General features: G+C 43.3%; 1 protein-coding gene across 1 annotated transcript in view; it reads right to left on the bottom strand.

Moving 5' to 3' along the window:
• The window catches only part of GALNT10 (polypeptide N-acetylgalactosaminyltransferase 10), an 86255-nt gene extending 63835 nt beyond the window's left edge, over positions 1 to 22420 (bottom strand). The window contains exon 1 of the mRNA XM_065643748.1: positions 22103 to 22420. Within this exon, the coding sequence (XP_065499820.1) occupies positions 22103 to 22288 (186 nt within the window). The 5' untranslated portion in view covers positions 22289 to 22420. The remainder of the gene's footprint in view (positions 1 to 22102) is intronic.
• Positions 22421 to 23261: the final 841 nt, after the last annotated feature.

Consider the following 23261-nt stretch of genomic DNA (forward strand, 5'->3'; position numbering starts at 1 on the left):
CAACATTGGAGCTCCAAAACGGGGCGAGATCATCAAGTCGCCTCTATTACCGAGCCGACTTGTGTCAAAGCCCTTCGTACCACACACTGTATCATTACTGGATCCTTATTTGTCAGGCAGGAGAACATACTCAGGCAATTTATTTACTATTCTTCCTGCTATCTCTACCACTCATCAACTCAAATTGCTACTCTCTTATACAGGAACATGCATCAATCTCCGCTTTCCCCCAAATTTCAGGCTTATTGAACCAAAGAGTTTAAAATCTTTCCAAGTAAAAAGCTGCTTATGTAAAAAATGAAGGGAAACCTCAGTGCCAGCCTTAAAGGAATCAATAAATTCTTACTAGTAGGTGGTAAATTCAGCACATTTTTGGCTGCTTAATACACCTAGTTTTAACATCTCCAGACAGGTGAATCTAATTGGTTGCAGCAATTTAAACCCACCTTCCCCATATAAAACTTTTACCAGGAACTTGCTTTAGTTTTCAGAACTGCATCAATCCCATGCTAACATTTTAATTTAGTGACAGCTCAAGAAGATCCCAATTAAACAACGACGACTTCACAGCAACACCGGTCTATTTAAGTAATCTTCTTTGCAACCTTCAGAAAGATCATTGCATGTGAAAAACCCAACACTTACATAGTTAAAAGCCTTCATCACTTAATCCTCCATCCTCAGGAAGAACTAGTCTGACTGTCTGGAACAATTTACGTAGCAGCTCTCACTACAGTAAGCTAAACATTTCACCCAAGAAGGGAAAGTATGAAGAAACTATAGAGTACATGTGGGAAAAACCAAATACTTCAACCTCCACAATTCCTTTAAATGCATTTCCAAAAAGCAGCAGTAGTTTCAGACAAGCCAAGATATTCCACTTTGACCACAGGGAGGAGAAACCATCCCAAATTCCTTAAAGTTAAACAGAAGCCAACTTTCTGCTAGTTTCCATTAAAGGTAGGATCATTTTCTTTTCCTTACAAGAAGATGCAAGCCAAAGTTCATAGCTACCACCAATTTCAAAGTATTCTGATCAATCTTCCAAGTGAGCATAAAAATACTGCATGCTTCTGATTGATGTTTCCGAAAACGAACCGTGGCTTGTCTTTTAATGAGACATGTGAGGACTTTGGGATCCATACACGGTATAGAGAAGGGACCTCTGAGTAAATACATTAAGACGGCTGCAGCTGAGGGGCACACACCATCTCTGAGATTTTTCTGATGTAATCACGGCAAAAAAACGGAGCAAAGTCTAAAGGTCGTAGAAACATCCTGGGTGATTGGGGAAAAAAATTCTTTGTGGCTCAGGTGAGCAACCACTAAGAAAAGACTGATACTATGAACAGCAAACTTCAAAGTAAACTTTCATAGTAATTTGTAAGACAAGGAAACATGACCAACTAAACCCATGCAACCAGTAGTTCTACAGTAACTTGGCAGAATTCTACCCCCCCAAGTATTTGCTGTATACATTTTCCAGAGTCACTACACAACTGGGAAGCATCAAAACCAAACCTTTGGCTGAATGTTTCATTTGTTATAGCCCATTGATACAAAGAACCATTTTATGCTCCTGTACAAACAGAATCAAACACGAAAACTTCTCTTTGCCAGGCATCAGTGAGAGCCTTTGTTCAGCTGCACAAGAATCCAGCATAACCAGTTCATACCTAAAAATCAGCGTGCAGTCGTGAATGTTCGCCATCTCAAAGCATGGAGAGATTTACTAGGAGGATTATATCTAAGCAGTTTTAAACACTAATGTGAAATAGCAAAATCCAAATCATTAGACCTGCATTTGCTCGACTGGGCTCCCCGCTGCAGGGCAGTGTGCCATGGCCCTGCCAGCAAAGCACGCAGGTCCTGCTCAAGCAGTTCCCCGTTGATGCTTCCATCTCTAATCTTCTCTTGGAATTGCTCCCCAGTGCCAGGCAGATTCTAGGGATTTCAATGAGCACGAGCTGGCTTATATTTAAACTGGTCCAAAGCTGGAGGAAGGCTCTTTATAGGCAACACAGATGCGCAAGGAGATTCCTCTTGGTTATCCTGCGTGATATGAATGAGACACATTGTTAACCTTTACACATAAAGGTACGCACCCCTTGTTCTGAAATACCTTTTTACCAAGAAAGTCCTTGTACAAGCAGCTACCAATAACACTTAAGCAATCCTTATTTCCCTTTAAAACTCTCTACAAATATTTTTTGACCCAACCCCCAACAGTTACACACAATTAGGACCACCATTACTTGATGAACTGCCAACATATGAACAATCCTTATCAGATGTATTGCCTGTTTTGCACACCCCTGCCTAAGGTGGTATTTCTACTCTCTAGTTTTGAGCCTTCAGCCTGTCCCGTCCTCTCAGGATATCTCCTGTCTCCTCCTGCATTGAACAGACTAAGCACTCAGGGTGCTGCGCACTAAATCACATTTTTAACGAAGTGTCTACAGCAAAGCACAGATGTTTTCCCAACCTCTCTCAGGGTATGGAAAAATGAGTGAATGGTTTATGCAGTGATGAATCAAACTGTCTGAAATTTGGAAGTCAAGGACATCTGATGCAATTCCCACGTCAATAATCACAGAGGCCCGCTTCACCCCAGAGCCATACATTTGAATACACAAGCAACATTTTTATCATATATATATATGTATATATGAAGATGTCCTTCTGGGTAAGTGTACAATTCAAAGCTACACAGCCAAGACAAAAAGCACAAAAAGATCCTTATTTAAAGTTCTTTAATCCTGAACAGAGTAACTGAAATATCACCAAAGTTTCTGTAGTAAAGGGCCATGCTGTTGTCACTGATGCACAAAACATAATGTTTCCATATGTTCAAATGCATACTTCAATTTTTTTGCCTTAATGCCGAAGAGCTGCATACATGTTATAAACTTCAGTCCAGTATTTAGATACATGTTGAAGTATCCTGTTACTTAAGTGTCCACCCTCCAGCATTATCAATAGAGGGCCAGTAAATAACATACCAGGCAAAACCATCCGTGGCAATATTTATGCCAATCTCCATATGTGTCCTGACTAACGTCTGCGCGTGTCTCGCAAAAGAATGTTTCAGCTAGCAAATCTCCTGAGGCAAAGGCAAAAAGTAAATTTTCTTGATTCGGACATTGAACATTTAATTCCTAAAACTTTATTTTCAACATTTCCTCAGAACACACTGCCTGTATTATTTAGAGCTGCTGGCTTCCAGGAGACATTTGTCAAAGCCCATTTAGAAGCGATAATGTCTAAAACATCTGCAGCTGGTTATAATGCATCAGAAAAATAAAGTTGTCTGGACCCAGCACTATGCCAGTGTTTGAGGGGGGAAAAAAAAAAAAAAAAATCAAAACCATATGCCTGCTCTTAGTTTAGTCTCAAGTGATCTATATTTTATAAGGTAACTTACCATGAATTTTTAAACTACTATGAATTGATTTCTACTAATTGGACTTCTTGGGCTTTTTAAAAAATGCTTTAAAAAAAACCAACTTCAAATTCCCATAATTCAGCTGGTTTTGATTGTACGAGTCAAACATCCAAAATACTTCTGGTAAGAGGCATAAGCTCTAGAAGTTATCACAAAAGTGCCATGCCCAGAGAATACCTCCCAGAAATAAATTTCCTGTGGTTGTTTTAGCCAAATTACCACCACCACAGGCGCACAAAATGACATCCCTTCCTGAGCAATTTACATTGTGGTTTTTAAATTTAAACTCTATTACAAATAAATAGTGGCTTACTGCTCCAAATGAAGTTAATGAGAGCAAGGGTTTTAATCCAGTCAGTAACCCAGTTTCATCCCAGGTTTTTCACTCCCTCTGAACGAACACCATTCAAACACGGCGAGTGTTTTCCTGCTCCAAAGGTTCTTGAGCTATATAAGTCAGTGCAGAGATACAGTACACAGACAGTCAGGCTGGAGAAGCACAGCAACATGCATCACAGGTACCGGTGAGACCTGCTGGGCTGCGGACTCACTCCCAGCAGTGCAACCGGCAAAGTTTCCCTGCTCTGCATATGCAACCAGCCACTCTGAAAAGCTTCGCTTTTCCTTCACGTGGCGTTTCCGTACGAGCCTTCAGCTGCCACCAGCTCAACATGCTTTGCCTAACTTTGCATTCGCTCATGCCAAATTACCGTATTAAAAATCCTTCCATGGCTTTGGCTTTAGGGACAACTCAAGCAAAACATTCTGGAAAAGCAGTTATTTCAGCTGTTCCTACGGCCCAAACAGGCATTCCTGTATGGGAAGACTGGAGCCAAGTGAAACAACTTGCCCAACAGGCAGGCAAGCGTGTCCAACTCCAAGCAAACAGCAAATGTTCAGCACAACCTCATGGTCTGGTAGCAAAGAGCCCCACAGCCCGAGGACAGCCCACCGGCCAGATCCAGCACGGGGAGAGGGATTTACTGCACGTGGAAACCCCTTGAATAAACACATAACCTGTGCTGCAGATTGCAGTGAAGCAGTTCAAAAAACTATGTAAACCTTTCCCAGCCACACCTTCCCAATATATGTTGTTTTGTGGGTCAGACAGAAGCAGCTGTCACACAACTGCATTATTGCTGTTTCTTTTTAATGCAAGCAGCTCTAAATCACTTTTTACCCATGCTGCTCCAGAGGAAAGATCACTTGCAAACAAGGCAAATCTGCAGAATGCTTTCAAGGACAGAAGAGGGACAGAGGAGCAAGGCTTGTGCTAGAAAACTGACCTGAGTAAGATGCTTTACAAAGAAATTATCCAGTACAGTGATAAAAGAGGCTGAGCGCAACATATTTTGGGTTCACATCCCCTGAGAAACTTAAGAGAACAAAGTATGACAGGGCTGTTTATCTCCCTTAGGAAGGAAATGTTTTTTCTCAGCCCCACAGATTAGTGCTCTCACTCATTGCCTTTGCTGCTTAGTCTCTGATCAGAGTGCAAAGTTCATAAAAACTGCCTCCCATCCTTCTTGCAGAACACAAAAGTCGCTTCAAAATTCATCTTCAGCTTTTAAGTGCTCAATAGCCACGTAGTTTCCCAGTAATGCTTTTGCTGATTGACCACTCAGCAGGCTTTCCTCTTACTTAACAGTAATTGCACAGCAAATATGGAGACAGTCATCCATTCCCACGGCAGTACCTTCAATAAGGATAGAAAATTACATGGTTTTTGATACATCAGAAGATTTCAAAGCAAATAGAAATGAATTAATATTTCACTTTTTGTAAAAAAATCTCGGGATGATGTACATGACCATAGCAAGCCTATAACCACACATTTGTTTTGGGGCTGAGTTCTAGTCTGACATGCTCTTACAATTTCCAGTCAGAATCTGAACATCAACTTGATAAGCGGTTTCACAGCAGAAGCAACATAAACTGACAATTTCGTGATTTTATTATTTTAAACGTTTTGCAACTTTATAGAACTGAGCAGCAAAATGTCAAAGGCCAAGTACAAGCTCAGAAAGACACCTCTGCATGGACTTCACCTTCAAACCAGCAGCCAGGTTCTCCTAATGCTGGTTGAGGAAGGGGAGATTGAATATCATCTTCTGCAGAAATTAACTGCATGCGCCACAAAAAGGTGACAACTCTTCTGAAGCCACCAGCTGCTCCAAACTGCCTGTAAAATGCAAGGAAGATCATCATCTATGCAGAACATGGATTCGGAAAGATAGCAGCCCCAAGGCTCGCTTACAAACACATCTTTTCAGCTACCTGCTTTACTGTTACAGAAATTCACTTCCCTCCAACACACAGCCTTTTCTGTTAAATACACAGAATACATCTAAAGTGTGTCTTTAAAATCCTAAACCCCTAATTAAAACCCCAAACCAGCAGCATAGTCCAACAGAAGCATTCAATCCGTGTTGGTACCACACAGTTTAGGTTTGAGGCCCTAATCACTATTTTAATGGCAGAGAATCTCACAGATCTTGGTAGGGACAGACCCAGGACAGTGCAGTTTGTCTTTAAAGGCACATCTCTCTAAGCACTTGTTATCCACAAATCACCCAACCAGCATATTAAATACTTGCAGCACCACGGACGGCTGTGCGACCTTCCAACAACTCCACACAGTGCAATTTTTCTGTAAAGTACAAACCCTACCACATATCATTACCGAGTATTTTAGAAGCAGCCACAGGTTCTGCAAAACAAAACAAAAGCATTTTAGATGGCTGTTAGTCTATTGTCTTACACAGCACTATCTAGTCTGACACACCCAGGGATTTTGGAAATGCCCTCCCAAGAACACTGGACATTTTCTTGCATCACTGCTAAAGGACCACAACTACGCAATTGCAAAATCCTAAAGTGACTCGATGGCAGTGTCAGTTCACAAAAAGGCAAACTGCTGCAAGGAAAAAAAAATTTAAAAATCGTACGCTTACTTGAACTTATCTGTAACCCACAAGCAGCACAATATTACTTTGTAATCCATAACAGGCAGTAGAATCAACTTTGAAAGGAATGTACAGTCAGCTTTCAAAGACTTCTAGAAAATGCCTGGAACATTTTAATAACTTAATTCTGACTTAAAGAAATCTTTAATTAAGACAGCATTTAGAAAGTATTTTCCGAACAATCTGGAATCCTGTGGAATGTGTTAAGGCCTCCAAGGAAGCTGGCTCTGGCCAAGAGCTGAGATCAGTCGTGACTGAGGGAAGGGAAGCAGCGGTAGGAAGCAGCAAACACCATCCAAGTTTTAACACACAATTTGCCTGTCATGTCAATATCTGGCACCAGGATCACCCCCCGCCTATCCTTTATTATATTCATTCAAGGAGTTTGCCCCGTTTTTTCCAGAAAGATGGCATTACCCAAGTTATAGCCATACAGGGCTTGACTTACAAGAATTAATTGCTGCTTACTTTTACACTAGCAAGCCACTGCTAATCCGTGCTCCAGTAAAAAAGCAAGAGAATTAGGTCAAGGGAGCTTAAGTGCTACTGAAACATGTTGCACAGCACCTTACATCCACAGCTCAGACAGCAGCTCCTCATCCACAAGCAAGCAGCACACAACATCTAAGTCCAGTCCAGGTGGCTAAAGGTTCTTTGTCTGGATACCAATGAACTTTCCTTTACTCTTAGAGAAGGCTTATGCCTTGAAATGTCCATCAAGTATGTGCAGTTCCCAAGAGATTACTTTGAGGCGATTATACCCTGCTGGGGTGCTGGTTTTTAACTTCTTTCAATTATAACCTTTCCAAAGTACAGCGGGTCTCCTTCTAGCAATAGAAACTCAAAAATGCGTCAGCAAAAGCTGCAGCAGAGACACCTTTTTCTCTTTCTGAAAGCTGTCCATCCAACCGATGTCGCTCTATTTCTAGATGGCACATTACACTGCAAGATACCAAAACACCTTAACATTTACAGTTTGTTGTATATACACGAGAGTGTTTACACAATAGACATTTTCTTTCAATCTCAGGCTGCAGACCACTAGAAAAAGCAGGACTATTCTGACACACACAGAGGACACGCAGTCCCATCAGCTCCAAGCCCGTTGCTTTGGCGCAAGCGGCTCCTGCGCCAGCCGCACATCGACCTGCCGCACCAGAACACGCTTCCCAGCCTGGAGCGGGGTGGGTGCCTCGGCAGCACATATTCAGTCCCACAGACTTGAAGCATCCACCTGGCTGACTCCACAATGAAAAATAAAGGCCATTCAGGCAATCTCATTATCATAGATTAATAGTTATGTCAAGCACTGTGTCAGCTGTCACATCACAGCTGGGATGCCAGCTGTCTAGTGCTACAAAACCGCCAGCCTTGCCAGAGTTAGTGCCAAGTGTTTTGCCCAGTGCAGCCCATTCTGCCAGCTGGGTTTGGGATAGAATGTTGTCTGAGGACAAGACGAAGAAATGGACGTTTGCTTCCCCTCCTCCTTGAAGTCCACTGCTCCAAAGAAGCACATTCAATCTCATTCCCACATCAGCCTACGCAATTGGAACAGGGCACAGTTAGAGACTCTCCTGTGATCAGGGAAGGTGCAACCAGCAAGAACTACATCAGTTCTCTTAGTGGTTGATGTTGGGCTTGAATGTAAACCACCACGAAGAGCAAGAATCACTAAAGTGGCATCCCATTTCGGACTGCGCACACAGCAATACATGAAGGGTGTAGGAGGAAAAACAATAGTTTGACTCTTCACGGAATAACACGACCTTCCCTGCCTACCCTTTCAACCCCAAACGTATGAATTACGAAGATCTTGCGTGCAGCCGTCAGAGCATAACCAGCTCAGCAGCTTTCCTTGTGTTCTCTCCGTGTCACCTCTCAGCATAGGCAGTGTTGATAAGCAGAAGCCAACAGCAAAGCAGCAAAAACCCATAATACCGCAGGATTGACTGAAACGATGGCGCAGCATTACAGGGTGGAGACATACCCAAACTAAATCTTGACTAACTCCTGTTGCAAACCGTGCCATTTCTCAAACATTCAGCATTCCAGGGACATAAGCCAGCATTTGTGGCTACTGGTTGAGCTACAATAAATCCCTTTGGAAAGCTGTTCTACACTTCCTTTGCTAAAGAGCATTTTTTAATGCTTCCACCATTTTGGCTGCAGATCCCAATAATCTCTTCCATACTCGCTGTAAGTTGTCCAAGCCATTCTGCAGACTAGTAATGAGGAAATTTTCATCACATAAAGCCAAGATGCTTTGAACCACAGAATAAACTTAAAACTTGAGGATCTTCAAGAAACCGGGGGATACCTTTGCAACTGCTGCTTCTCCCTCCCTGCTTTTTCAAGTATTAGTTATTTCTTAAGATTAAGATCTTTTGCAGGAAATTCATTGTTACACAAAGCGTTAAATGTTTAGACCTCTAAGAGCTGTAAGGAATTAAAAAGAGATTTAAAATAATCAAGGTTTCAAAGTCAGATCCTTTCACAGCTCTGACAAGCTAAGGGAGAAGAAGCTGGATCCAGAAGTCTCATGCCTGAGCCAGCAGACTGAAGTAGAAAGCAATTACAAAACCTAGAGAGACAAAAGACTAAAAATGCCTAAGAATTTCAAACACCAGATTCAGTCATTGGTGAAAATCCAGCTGTCCCGTTCTCCTTGTAGATTTCTGATTAGGCTTCCTGCATGCCATAGAAATACAAACAAATCAATCCTCATGAAGTGATCGCTTTCCCCTAAAGGGCACAAAGAATTTAATTCTGGCTTCTTAATTATCTCAAGAGTTACGCAAAAGCAAGAACTTTAAAAGATAGCAAAAATCAGACCTAAAATAGCTTTAAAAACTCTTAAATGTGAGGAAAAATGCTACACACACAAAAAAATAATCATAAAACAGGTAAGTCACAGCTGTAGTGAGCTCAAGACAATGACTTCATAACTTGGATTTAATTGGAAATAACTTGGCCTCTTACATTATTTCTTTAAATATTAATATCTAAATGTCGACTCTACAAAAAATAACAGTCCAATTTTGATACTAGGAGAATAATGGTATGCAGCAGTCTGATACATTCTTCTAGTTTTCAGGGATTCTCTAATATCTTGCGACTTTCCTTAGTCCAAGTTGTATTGAGCTGCTCTGACAAGAAGATTTCAGAGGGGAAAACAAGCAGTTTTCATAAAAAAATACTGGCAAATACAGACATCAATTGTGATAAATGGAGCAGGGCATTTTCATTTTGCTCCTGCCTATATTGAATAGAAAAAAACTGGCAGACTCCAACATAATTGACGAAATACGAAGCACAGGGTAAGGCAGGAGAACACCTTTTACAGCACTTGAATGATGACTACCTATGATATTGAGGGCTAAATCTACAAGAAACGTTAATATCGCAGCGATGTGCATCTCGCAGCTCAACTTCCAGCTTTGCGATTCCCACAGTGGGGTCTGTGTCCTTGAGCAAGGTTCTGTAGGCACCTTCAGGATCAAATTCAAAACAACTGAGTAAGGCAGGATTTTGACCTCTGATTTCTCCAGGTCTTGGGTACACGGTCCTCACAAACAAGGTGGCCTCCGTAAGAATCACTCATACCTGTTTGCACGCTTTGATGCCTGAGCTGCTCCTTTAAAAGAGGGAACAGGGCGTTATTTAGCATGGTCAAAGCAGGGATGCAAACTCAACTGAGTGATGTAGCTACTGCACTGCAACCCTTGAGTAAAAGCCATCAACGCTCCTTGTGGAAGGGCAGCAGGACACCATCCTCCCCTCTTCTCCACCCCAGCCTTTCGAACGCAAGTACCTGGAGTCCCACGTGGCTTGTGCGGAACTCAGGTCCCAGAGCTGCGTCCTTGACAAGAGGTGGTCAATGCTCAGGACGGCAGCTGGGCATCAAGGAGGAAAAGGAGGCGGCAAGAGATACTGAGAAGCAAGACACGAGCACACGCACCCCAGGGGCTTGACTGACCAGAGCCCTGGACCAAGGATGTCAGGTCTGGAGAGGATCGGCCGGTTTCTGAAGATCGCTCTCCGCCTGAGCCCTTAAAGACACTTCGGCCTAAATCCACAGAAAGAGTCTGGTACCAAAGTCTCTCACTTTCTAGGGCTTTCAGTTCACTCTGGCACAAACAGACCGGGCAAAAACCTGCATTATATAAACAGAGATAGATACAAAGGCAAACAGTTTTCTAAACAAAGAAGAAATTCAGGGAAATATACATAGAAAGGCACCAGTTGTCCTCTCAGCTAAACCTCCACTGATATGGAAGACGGCATCTCAGTTACAGATAACCCTAAAAATAACTCTTTTCCATTCCTACTGTAAAACCAACCCATAAACCGCTACATTTCTCATGTTCTGCCCATTCAGCTTTTTCTACACACAACCATATTTCTCCCGCTTCATCCTGCAGCACTGGTCCCACTAATCACTGCCATATGCTCCAGCACGGAGCGTTTCCTCTGGCACACTTTAAAAAGAAGCGCTGTCACCAGAGCAATGTAAGTGCTGGCAAATATGCTCTGTCAGGCTTTGTTTTCAAGGACTATAAAAATAGACGGCACCGCATTAGGCTTGAAAACTCATACCCTCTAGAAATAATTTTAAAAAACAAGTTTTCAGATGACTTGTTATTGTTTTCAAATATCCAGAGAGAAAAATCTGTAGTTTAGTATTTCATTTAACATTTCTGGGTTAAGCCAATATGCGATTTCTTTTACATGACTGACAACTCCCAGCTGATCGATCGGCAACACCAGCGTTCTCTGCTCACGTGCATCAATTCACAGCTTCTCAGATGCATTTCTAATATAAAAATATCAGCACTAAGGAAGCCACAAGACATCATTTGTTTCCAGAGCTTGGGCCTTTCACCCATGGTAACCAGTATAACTTTATGCTGACTACAGCTTTGGCCAAAATGTGAGGAAAAGAGTCTTGGCACAGCCTGAGGATTGACACTTGCTTGTTAGTTTGTAATTGCTTTGCCAAGGACTCTCTTTCTGTAATCAGCTGGCCTAAGTTCCTGTTTGTGGAAAATATGCAACTACGGTGAAAGAAAACCTATTATATTTTATACACAGATACTAAGCAATAAAAAAAAAATCAAGGACAACACAAGCAGGACCTTTGCACGTTGCAGATAAGACTTTTCCAATCTTCCACGTTCCCGTTCACAGAGCATATAACCTGCAGCTGAAGATCAGAAACAATCTGGGGCAGAATGGGGAAAAAAACACCTTTCCGAAGGGTCAGCAGCGATAGCAGGGGAACGGCAACCATGACAACTTGGATAGTCCTCTGGCCTCCGTACATATATCCAAATACACTTCTGCCCATTTCTATAACAAAATCCCAGGTCTTCCAATACGTTGCAGATGGTTTTGTAGCTTATTTCTATGCCCTCAGAAGCAGGCAAAATAATTTTGAGAAGTCTCATTCCAAACACTTTAATTGTACCAATACAACTTCTTTGCCACTGGGAACAGATGCCAGTTTTCCAAAGGGAGAATTGCTTTCTTTCCCCAGGCTAAATTAGTACCTTGAATCAGATTCCAAAACAGACATAAAAAAAAAAAGGCAACACACAACATTAAAACATCCATAGGGGTTTTAGATAATTCCAACACAGTAAACTGCAGCCTGAGAATCAAAGAGAAGTGCCAGTCCAGAGTGTATCGGGTGGTTCAGCAAAACTAACATATGCAGGAGCGGAAAAAAATGGGTTATACTTTATTACACAGCTATCATACACCAAACCCTGGCAACAGGCCACCTGGAAGATAAATGAGAAGACAGAAGATAATCACAGGGTTCACTTCTTTTTGAGATCCAGAATAATCCTGTTATGTAGTGGCTAACATGAACTGACAGTGGGGCTAAATTTAAGTGACCTTCTGTAATGTTAGAGAAAATAACTTACTTGCTGAACTGAAGCCCTTACAACATAGTTATGCCTGTATTTATCTAGCTTTTGGGGTTCTGATTTTCTTTGGTGAGGGAATGTACTTTGCTTTTGCTTCTCTGAGCTGAAAGCACAGTCTCTTTAGAGAGCCACTTCCAAGGAAGCAGAGCTAAGATTAAAGCCAGTCTGAGCAGAAGTGGAGGAGTTGCTCACTCTTTTAAAAAGAATAACATTAAAAAAGAGAAAAAAAAAAAAACAACACTTATGGGATACCAGACCTGGTTATGTGGTTATTTTTGTATCGTACCCTAGATCAAAGTCACTAAGACTTTTCTTTTTCAAAGGAACATCATACTCTAAGACAACTTTGAAAACTTTGGTCTAAACATTAAGAACACTCAAACTCTGTTTCACCTTTTTTATTTATTAAGCAACAGCTCATATTTACAAGTCCCTGTGACAATTTCTTCTTTGGACTTCATCTGAAGACTGAGAAATGTTAGGTAAGCTCAAGAAAGAAAAAACTACCTCTTTTCCATCATGGAGAAAAACTGTTTTGTTGCTAGTGTCATGAACCAGGTAAAAGTAACTTCCCAAATGAATGTGAACACAAGGAAAGGTCATTTATACAAAGACAAGCCTACACAATCTTCTCCTGAAAAAAAGCAAGACCGGCTGCTAGAGGTTTTAAATGTTAGATCTTCCAAATAATCATAAGCAAAGATGGAGAAGAGGATGATTGTCCTTTGAAAAGTCACCTTAGCTTGCACATGTAACTGCAAGCAAATGATTTCAGGCTCTAGAGATCAAGCCAGAGCAGAACTTTTCATAACAACTTAATCTTGTAGAAACAGTTGTTCAAGAGGCCAGAAGCAAAGCAGCTCTACATGTAGGAGGGACAGCTGACACTGCTTCCAGATAAGATCTGGTAAATGCCTAAAACATCACAGGACTTTGACTAACAAAGACAAAACATCACTCTAATCAGATTTGTGGAAAGGGAGAGTAGTCAAACAAGAAGGTAGATTTCACTCATGCAGAAAGTTCTTGCAGGAGACAGACTGATTTACTGTTATTCTGCAAATCCTTTATTTTTACGACCAAGTAGCCTACAGCAGGAACACAGAGCTTATTTACAGACATCCAAATTTAACACACAAGTCAAACATTTGTACCTGGAAAACCACCCTTCAACATTTGTTTGAAATTTAACCCTTTGGTTGGTCATTATTCCAGCAAACAGCTGCAGTTTCTGTGCATTAAAAAAAAAAAAAACACTCTGAAATGTCTTTTGGAAGTTTGACTTCAGCAGCCATCGTGCGAACCACAACCACATGGAATATTTGAAAGCTACATCAGGGAAATGTGTCAGGTCATTGCTACATCAGCTACACAACATACATGTGAGAAGTACATATTAGTGTTGAGGGGAGACACTTTGAACCAAAATTAGTTACCTTGCTGCAGAGGCAATGCTCAGCATAACAGGGAAGAATGGCAGCATTCCCTGTTTCGAAAGGCAGATTTTAGAAGTTGTTTTCTGCTACTTGTGCTAATTGGGAAGAAAAAAGTACTACAGCTGAAAAATTAATAAGGAGTTAAGACTGGAAAATGCAGTCACCAAATAAACATTAAGAGTTCTCTACCAGGTTTGCAGTCAAACCTTCACTAACTCCACCCTCCTTCCTTTGCTTTCTATTTCTGGCCAAGGAAAGAATCATAATACCCACAGGAGTTACACCAACTTGCCTAAAATAGAGTTTCCATTTTAAACCCTTAATATGTTTAAACTGCTTATCATTACGGTTTGACTCAGTAATACAGGAAAGCAAAGGATATAGTAATATAAACCCAGTTTTTTAGGGTGCAAATTTAAGCCATCGGCTACTGTTCAGTACTTGCCTCTAAGTCTGCTCTTGTCCACTGTAGTTGTAAGAGCTCTGAGAGCACAAAGACTAAGTGAGGAATTTCATCCCTGACTCACATCGGTGGCAACATGTTCACGTGTTTATATAATGACCTTCTAAAGAAGAAAGTCTGCTGAATGCCACCAACCGTCGGGACAGTCAGTGAAAGCTGTGTTTTAGTTCAGATGCCTGGACAGAGTTGCAGAAACACCCAAAGAAGTCAGACCTTAGAAACGAGCTGGATGACATTTCCTCAAGCTTTCTAAATACACTCATGAGTGACACTACTCACCATAGCTGGCAGACTGTGTTTCCAAGAAACTGCCAGGCAGAATAAATATTTTTATTCTTGTGAGCTACAGAAGATGTGCCATTAATGGTCATCAGCCTTAGAGAGATAACTTATCAGAGCAGGAGGGCATGAAGCAGTATCAGAGGAAACTCCATGACTGCGATAGCAGAGAGTTCAGTTATAACAACATCACCAGCTTTCACACTGAAGCAAGTTTCTCCCTGGGTAACAGCACCACTGGAACACTGCTTGTACTCCACCTTAACTGTGGTTAAAAAGCCTTAATTATAGACACATGCTCTAGAGAGCTCTCTTTTAACCCTGGAGCTAAGATTAGAGAAAATGGAAGAACTGAAAAAGGGCAGAGAGGTAATTATTTAGAAAGGAAGGCAAACTTAAGGACCAAGAAATGGTAGCCCTCCTTTCTTTGAAGCTGCGATTTAAAGCTTTATCACATTTATGAACAATAAGGAGACACATCAAGTGACATATTTCTCATATTTTAGGGGTTGCACAGGACTTCAGATGCTGAGCTGCCAGGAGATCTCAGACACAGTAAAAGTAACTCTTCTACCCAGGCATTTGAACAGGAGGGGCTGACTAGTAACTTATTGTGCTACATACTGATTTACTTATCTGTAGTTTTCTCCAATCCTTTGCCAGACCCTTTAAATCTAACAAAAGAGGCCCAGTCTGACAAGTCAGCCATAATTTGATATCCAGTACTGCTTATATCCTTAACAAAGCTGTGTAGATAAACACTCCCATCCTTGTTAGCTATCCATCATCTAGCCAGGGTAACACAAAATGCAGGAAGGACCACGAGTGTTGGTTACACTGATAGAAAAAATACCATTACCACTGAGAGGTTGTGCTTCACATCGAATAAAGCAGGACCAGCAACACTTCCTCGCTCCCTGGGTTGTAAGAAGTCATAAGCAGCATGCCAGATGTGAAGCTAAAACCACAAGTAGACTTTTAACGAGATAACAGGGAATTTGAAAGTCTATTCATCACAAATGAGAGGAAAGGCAGTCAAAATGTAGAATGTAAAAATTTTAAATCAGAAAGGCAGGGCTATTAACCCTGGATTTGGAAATAAAGCGTCACGCTGTTATACTGGAAGTGACTCAAGCATCAGGATTTGTTCAGGAGTCTGTGAAATCCAATAAACAGATTCACACTCTCTGTTAACTGCTAAAAATCCCCACCAACAGCTATCAGTTTTGCAAACCACCTGGGACCTGATGTCAAGTCAGAGTGTCTTTTGTACTTCTCTCTGGATGCAGAGGAATTCCAGGCCAAGCTCTATCTAGGAAGAATACATGGGTGGCCAAACTGCACCAGGACTGACTGAAACTCTTCTGTCCAGGGACATGAGCACAGGGTAAGACAAAGTGCAACTGTAGGGCAGAAAGGCTGCTCCAAATTTGATTCCAGAACAGGAACAGACAGATAAAAGGTTAACCAAAAAAGCAACTACTCAGCTTTAACTCAATCTACCTCAGTCTGATTGAAGTAACATTTAAATAATATTTAAATGAATGATATTTTAAATAATCACTAATGTCTGCTTGCCATCACAATATGTCCCATCAGAACAGCCAGTTTTTAATCCATCCAGCCATGGAAAAATCCCTTTCCAGTTTTCTAGCAAAGGCAATCCAGAAGAAAAACTACACATACGCTCAGGTCACTGAACCTGAGAGTACCTCTTACTATTAAAAGATTTTTTTTTTTCCTAGTGATATTTCAAGCATACAGTGGAATACCTCCTACAAACTCCTAACACACCCCATCAGCTCTCTACTTTCCAGAAGGAAGCTGACAGCTCTCTGCCTGCGATACCTGGTGTAGGAAAAGGTGGCGAAGGAACAGGAGCGGAGTACAGATTGCTCTTACACCCGGATAACAATTTCCTCAAAGTTTCAGTTAGACAGGGTCTGTTCTTATCTAACATAAGCAGGGTTATAGTTGGCTCCACAGGGAAGCAAATAAAGTGACAGGAAGGTTAACTGCAGTTCTTTATCTTTTTATAGTGATGCCTGTAACTGTATTTAAACAGGGAGAGATGATGATACAATATAACAAAGTCTGGTAGATAGCATTGTTGTGCCCCATTTCACCAGCACTCCTCACTGGTGGTAAGAAACTTTCCGTTAGTTTCTCAGTTCACTTAGATGCATGGCAGGTATCCGTCACGAAATCGATAAATATAGTTGCTCTTAAATCTCACTGCCTGTCAGAATTTGATCCATATTCATACCAGAAAAAACACACACAGCTCTGAAGATCACTGTATGATTGTAGTTTTCACTGGTGACCTAAAAAGTAGCTTAAATGCCAGGAGCCAAAAAGTTTTCCCATTGAAATCTTCCTTCTGTGAAGAAAGGTACCATTGCAGCTACCAAGAGCTGCACACAGAGTATGTTTGAATGGTGAAACACAGAACCACTTGTCTGATAACAGCAGCACCTGCTCCATGAGAGAGATACCACCCCTAAAGAACAGCAAATATAATAAACCTTTTATTTTCACACAGCATAGGAGACCTAGAACACAGCCCATTTGTTCATTCAGCTCTGTGTTGCCGTTCCAGTGAAGATCACCAGAGGGAATAACGAGGCCCTTGGTGAAGACCTCCGAAAACTCCAGTTCCTTAATAAACACTTTTTCCAAATTGTACTTTGCATTTCACAGCTGTGAGATGGTTCAGCCACTTCATGTTCACTTCTGCTCACTTTGCTGATAAGAAGTGTGGTCCACACTTATCTAGTCCAGGAAAACCTCATTTCACAAGCGCACTGAAGTGACAGAGTTCAGAGCAGCCTATACTGGAAGTCAGTCACTCTTACACTAAAACAGGCTTGTTCAGCTCTAGCACTTGCACGTCAGTCCTTAGATGCCAATTGGTTTACACTATGCTTCCCAAAATAAGTTTTTCAAAGTTTGCTTTTCCATCAGCTGATGAGTGACTAGCAAATACAGCTGCCAGCACAGATGTCTGTGAGAGGTCCACGAGGAGACAGGTCCCGGAGTTCAACGGCAGCCGCAAGGTCTAGGGCACAACCAGCCTAATTGCTGAAGACACAGGCCTAGGAAGGACAGTGAGTCAGTTGTTCCATTCACCTCTGGCTGGCAGAGAGCAGAAAGGTTTTCCTCTCACTTTTCCCAAGCCCTTCTCCTCCCTCCTCAGCCTTGGCAGCACAGAGGCTGCTAAGCCATCCTCTTCCTTCTTAACTTTCACCAGCTGCAACATGAAGCTGACAATCCTTGACAGCTTCATAGCTGCCCCCAGGTCAGAATGGCAAAGCCGATCATCTTCCTCTGCTGAGGAGGACATGAGCAGCGGCCTGGAGGGCAGCACAGCATTGCTGCCCACTCACCATTAGGGCTACATTTTCAGCAACACGGGCTGGAAACGTCAAGCTTAATTGCACTAAAGGCAACATTTACAAACCCAAACTTTCCAACAGGACCATTCTCGCAAACCATTTTTTAATCACGAGTGCCAGCAGGCAGGTACCCCCCCTTCACTCCAGCCAGCTGGCAGCAGAGGGCACCACGCCATCACCTATGTGATCTGTATACTTCCATCATGCTCGCAAGTGAATGTATAGAGCACAAATTACTACTACAACAAGCTACAGGGTGACTCCATAAAGCATGCATCATATCAGATAGAAACACAAGCAATGAAAGACAGCTAATTTGCTACAATGCCTTTAGCCAGCAATCCAAAGATAGACATGTTCAAGCTCGGTATGTCTCCAAATTCAAACACCACATTCCCACAACACCAGGTATCAAGCAGAGCGTGGATCTCCAGAGCGGTATCTCTGCAGAGCATTACAAGACACAGAAATCCTTGCATTAGTCCGAGCATAAACCACCAGCCCACAAATTAACTCATCTGTGTTTTACGTACTGCAGAACTACACACCAATTAAACATTTGGGCTGAGGATGCCCAGCAGCCTCCGAGGCAGACGGCAGAGATTCAAGAGACAACAGGAATAGCTACATCTCTTGCTTTCTCCTGCTTCCACACCTACAGATCATATGGTTTTACCTACTGAATACTTGTTAGAAAAATAAAAATATTAAACTATGCATAAGTCAATGTGCATTACATGAACATCCAGATACAGGCATGCTGGTGAGCAAAAAAAAAGTACAATCACGAAGTACAAGAAGCTTCTAAGCTAATACTTTTGCTTTCAGCAGAAACACTTCAGTACTTTGACACCATCATCCCCATTTAAAGCCACAACACCAGCCAAACCCGTTACCCACAGCGTGAAAAAAGGACTTCCCAGTTCATATCATCTGCTGAGCGACTACACACACAGATGAAGGACAATTCTGAGCGTGCAGCTGTAGTGAGGAGTAACTCAGTGCATCAGCTTTTCTAAAGAGATATGCAGCATGACTTTGAGGCCAAGACCTCAATGACTTCAGGCCATTCCCTTCTCTGCAGAGCAAGAAGCACCCAATGGAGCTGCAAAAGAACAAACCCACAGGCAGAAGGAAAGAACACAGACCGAATCCACCCTATTAAAGCAATACATTTCCTGCTAGCGTAATGTTTCCCCTGAACGTGTAAATACAGAAGCAATTAGCTGCCTAAGCATTTCTGCAAAAATCATTTAGCATAATCTTTCCTGGAATATATTTATACAGCTTCTGATTGCTTAATTTTCTGACACATTTGTTTCAGGCACTAGAAAGATTAAACAAGGCAAAATCGTCTACACTGATATATTGCCATTTCAAAGGTAACACACAGCACAAGATAGACAACAAAAGCTAGCAGGTTTTAAACTTCAAAATTTTAGCATCACAACTCTATATTCTAGGAATTGCTGCATAGCTTTAATTCAGCTTTTCTTAAAACCCTTTTCCCCTTTTTCGCTGTTACTCTGAAAGATAAAATTACTGAGTGAAGCAGCAGGCATCATTTAAAAAGAATGAATGAGCCTGGACAGAGGTTTCATTGAAAAGCTCAATTCTCTATCACATCCGAAATGTCCCCAATTCAAAGATTAGCCTGCACAAAAAGGCAAATTAAAGCCAGAAACAGAAGAAAATAGTTTCTGAGTACTATGAATATATTTTTTTATGATATAGCCTCCTATCATCCAGAGTTTTGGTATTAAGAGGTCAGCTCTTCCAAATGGCTTTGTGAACAAGCAGACAAACAGCATATTCATTTACAAGCTGGAAGTTGATTATTAAGTACAAAATTCATGAATACTTGTCAGGACCAGGGAAGAGATGCTGGAACCACTGAATGTGAGGATGCCCAAAAAAGTGTCTGCAATCAGCTGGCAGATAACTCTATGACAACAGTAAAAAAACCACCCAAACAAAACCAAACACGAACAAACAAAACAAACGAAAAACCACAAACAAAAACCAACACCACACAAACAAAAACCACAAACAAAACAAGACCAAAAAAACCCACAAACACACAAAACCAAACCCCCCCAAACACCACAAAAACATTTGGTTTGTATTCTGCTTCATCTGAAATTAATTCTACTGAGACAGCCAGTTGTCCTTTAGGGTATGTTTTCCCTTGCTTGGTGTAACAGGAGCTATCGTTTCAGTGCTCAATCCTTCAAAAAAAAAATAGGCATATGATACAAGCATATCTTCACTCCCAGATCCACTGTGGCCCATAACTCCACGTTAATTAGACTGGAAAATGAAGCCTTCAGCCTAAAACCCCGTAACTCTGATTTACACAAGTGCAGAGAGGTTTTATTGCAAATTCTCCTGCAAGTTGTACAGAGGTTTCCTGCCCAGCTTAACACACCATCAAAACAAAAGCAGATCTGGATTTACTGACACCTGCCACACTTTAAACAGATACAAAGAAAAATGGAGTCAACATTTTGTACAACATGGGCAATATAGGATACCTAAATACCGAGAACACTGAACACACACAAAAATCAGCAGTAATGCACTGTACCGTAGGAACTACCCAGCTTACAGCTACCCAAAACTCACAGAACAAGGACAATTTTGGAAGACCAAAATTAAAAAGTCAGCTTGTCACTGTTTTTTCATGCTTTATAGATTTAATCAGAATTAACTGCTCCTTACAGCAAGGAACTTCTAAGCATCCTAAGAATATTTACCAACTTTCTCCTTATAACCTCTGAAAGACATCTGATTTTACCATGGTCTTTATTTCACCATAACACCCTACCATGTGAAGCTGTGGAGCAGTGGACTACAGGGCTTGATTTTTATCAGTCGTGGAAAATAGATTCCCTGCATCCAACAGAAAATACAAGCAAAAGGCAGTGACATCAGGAACTCCAGGCACGTAACGATCACTATGTATATTAAAGGATTTCTGGGCAGGTTAAGGATCTGCTACAAATGCATGTGTTATGGCAGATAACAGCTGACCCCTTTCCCTACCAGCATGAGACATTACAAGGATATGATCATGCTTATACCTAGACTTGCACTAAATGCTTGAATTCGAAAAAAACAAACCATCTCCTCTGGGAAGGAAGAGCTCAGCCTTAGACTACACCTCTTTTTGAGAGCCTGCTCTCCCTCTGAGCAGAAATCACCACAGTACGTGTCTCCACCTTTATGGTGCATTCATAGCCGCAAGTCTCCACAGAGGGAAAGATTTAGACAACTAAGAGTTTTAAGTGGTTTCGAACAAGCTGAGCCTTGTAGAGTGGCAGCTGAACCAACAGTTACACGCTGACATTTCAGGCTTTCAAGTCCTAATCATTCTTAATGGTACAAAGCCAAACCCAGAAGGGGATAAAGCAATTATGTAGACAAAAGTAAACACAGCTAAACTGAGCTTCTAATTTAGGTGATCTAACCTTCCTGTCTCACACACTAACCAGAAGGTTTGTCTGTAAATTTACCACTACACCAGTGGGACAAGAAAGGAATGTGGTCATGTGCTGCAACACCATCAGGCCACGTATCCAGCGGGTATCCTCTGCCTCTCTTCAGGAGAGCTATCCACTCCTCTTTTCCCAAAGGATGATCAGCACACAGACATAATCTTCAGGCTCCCCGGTACCTTCTGCCAGCCCTGGCCTTAAGCTCTGCAAGGACCCAGAGGTAATGGGTGATGTTTATTCCCCGTACCTTTCCAAGGCAGGTAAAGAGAAATGGCACAGAAGGCACACCCCTGGGAGACAGAATTACTGTCAGTTTCTTCGCAAGGATAGGACAAGCTCCCCTTCCTTAATCCTTGGAGCAAGGAGCAAAAACCTCGCTTTATTCTCTTTCCAAGCTCAGCCAAGAAAAAATAGGCAAGCAGCCCCCCCAGTCCCTGCATCCGCAAACTGCCAAGAAAGTGCTCGCGTTCCCCCTGCACCCAACACACGCCACAAAAAAGGGGCACAGGAGGCCACCCCCTGCCCTCCCCTGTAACGGGGCGGCTGCTGCTCCTCGTCCCCGGCCCCCGCCCCCGCCGAGGCTCCGCTCTTGTGACACGGGAGCAGGGGACACCCCCTCCGGCGCCGCCCGCCCCGCGTCCCCCCGCACGCACACGGGGAACCTCCACAGCCCCCCGCCGCCACTCACCGGCGCTTCGCCGGCCGCTGCCCCCGGCAGCCCCGCGGCCGCGGCGGCTCCTTCCCCGCCGGCCGCCCCGCCGCCCTCCAGCTGCCGCTCACGGTAAAGGGACCAGAGCCCCACGTTGGGCAAGAAGACGAGGGCGGCCAGCGCCAGCCCCACCGCCTGCAGCAGCCGCTTCTGCTTCCGCCGCATCGGAGCCGCCGCCGGGGAGGAGGAGACGGTGGAGCACGGAGGGAGGGAGGGAGGGAGGGAGCGCGGCCCGGCCGCCCCCGCCGCCCTTCGGGAGCCCAACTTTCCCCGCGCTCGGCGGCAGCGCCGGGCGGCAACTCCGGCACTTCCGCTCCGCTCCGCGCGCGGGGGAGGCGGGGCCTCCGCGGCCACGCCCACCGCAGCCCCGCCCCGCCCGCGCCCCCTCCGGCGCTTCCCCTCCCCGCTAATGACTTGCCCTTAATGACTCTCTAATAACGGCTCTCGAAGGATACCGTGCCACCGGCGGGCGTCTGGGTGGGCGCCGCGGGAGCGGGCGGGGAGCGGGCTCCGAAGCGGCCGTCGGTGGGAGAACGCAGGTGGCTAATTGCTTGGGGGAGGCTCGGCAATTAGCGGCTCGGCAATTAGCAGCGCGGCGGCGGCACCCGCGGTTGTTGAGCGCTGGCGCCTGCGGTGGGGGCTGTCCGAGCCCCAGCGCTGGTTCATGCTCTCCCTAAAAACATCAGCGGTTTGCAAAGCACGTTGGGAGGGGCCGGCACCGGAGGGAATCGACCCCCGGGGTTAAGCGGGTCCCGGGCCCGGGTCCGGGCACTGGGATAGAGGTCAGAGCAGCGTGAAGGGCTGTGGATGTTCCCCAAGGGGCTGCAGCCCACCCCATGGACACACGGCAGCCGGGTGGATAAGGCTCCGTGGATGGAGATGCCATCGGTCTCCTTCCCTGGCCTTACCCACGGGTGGGATTGTTCCCAATCCATTCCCCGGCGATGGCTCCTGTTAACAAGGAATGCTGTTAATTTGGGTACCACTTAATGTGGTTTCTACTGCACCATAAACTAGATAATTTATAGGCACGGGATGTTGTGTTTGGTTTGTACTGTTGTTTTTTTTAAGAAGGAAAAACCGGTGGTACAGCTTTTCCAAAAAGAAATGAGGAGTGGATTAATTTCTTAAAAGAAGA

The sequence above is a fragment of the Caloenas nicobarica genome, chromosome 13 (genome assembly GCF_036013445.1).
Source record: "Caloenas nicobarica isolate bCalNic1 chromosome 13, bCalNic1.hap1, whole genome shotgun sequence".
Taxonomy (NCBI): domain Eukaryota; kingdom Metazoa; phylum Chordata; class Aves; order Columbiformes; family Columbidae; genus Caloenas; species Caloenas nicobarica.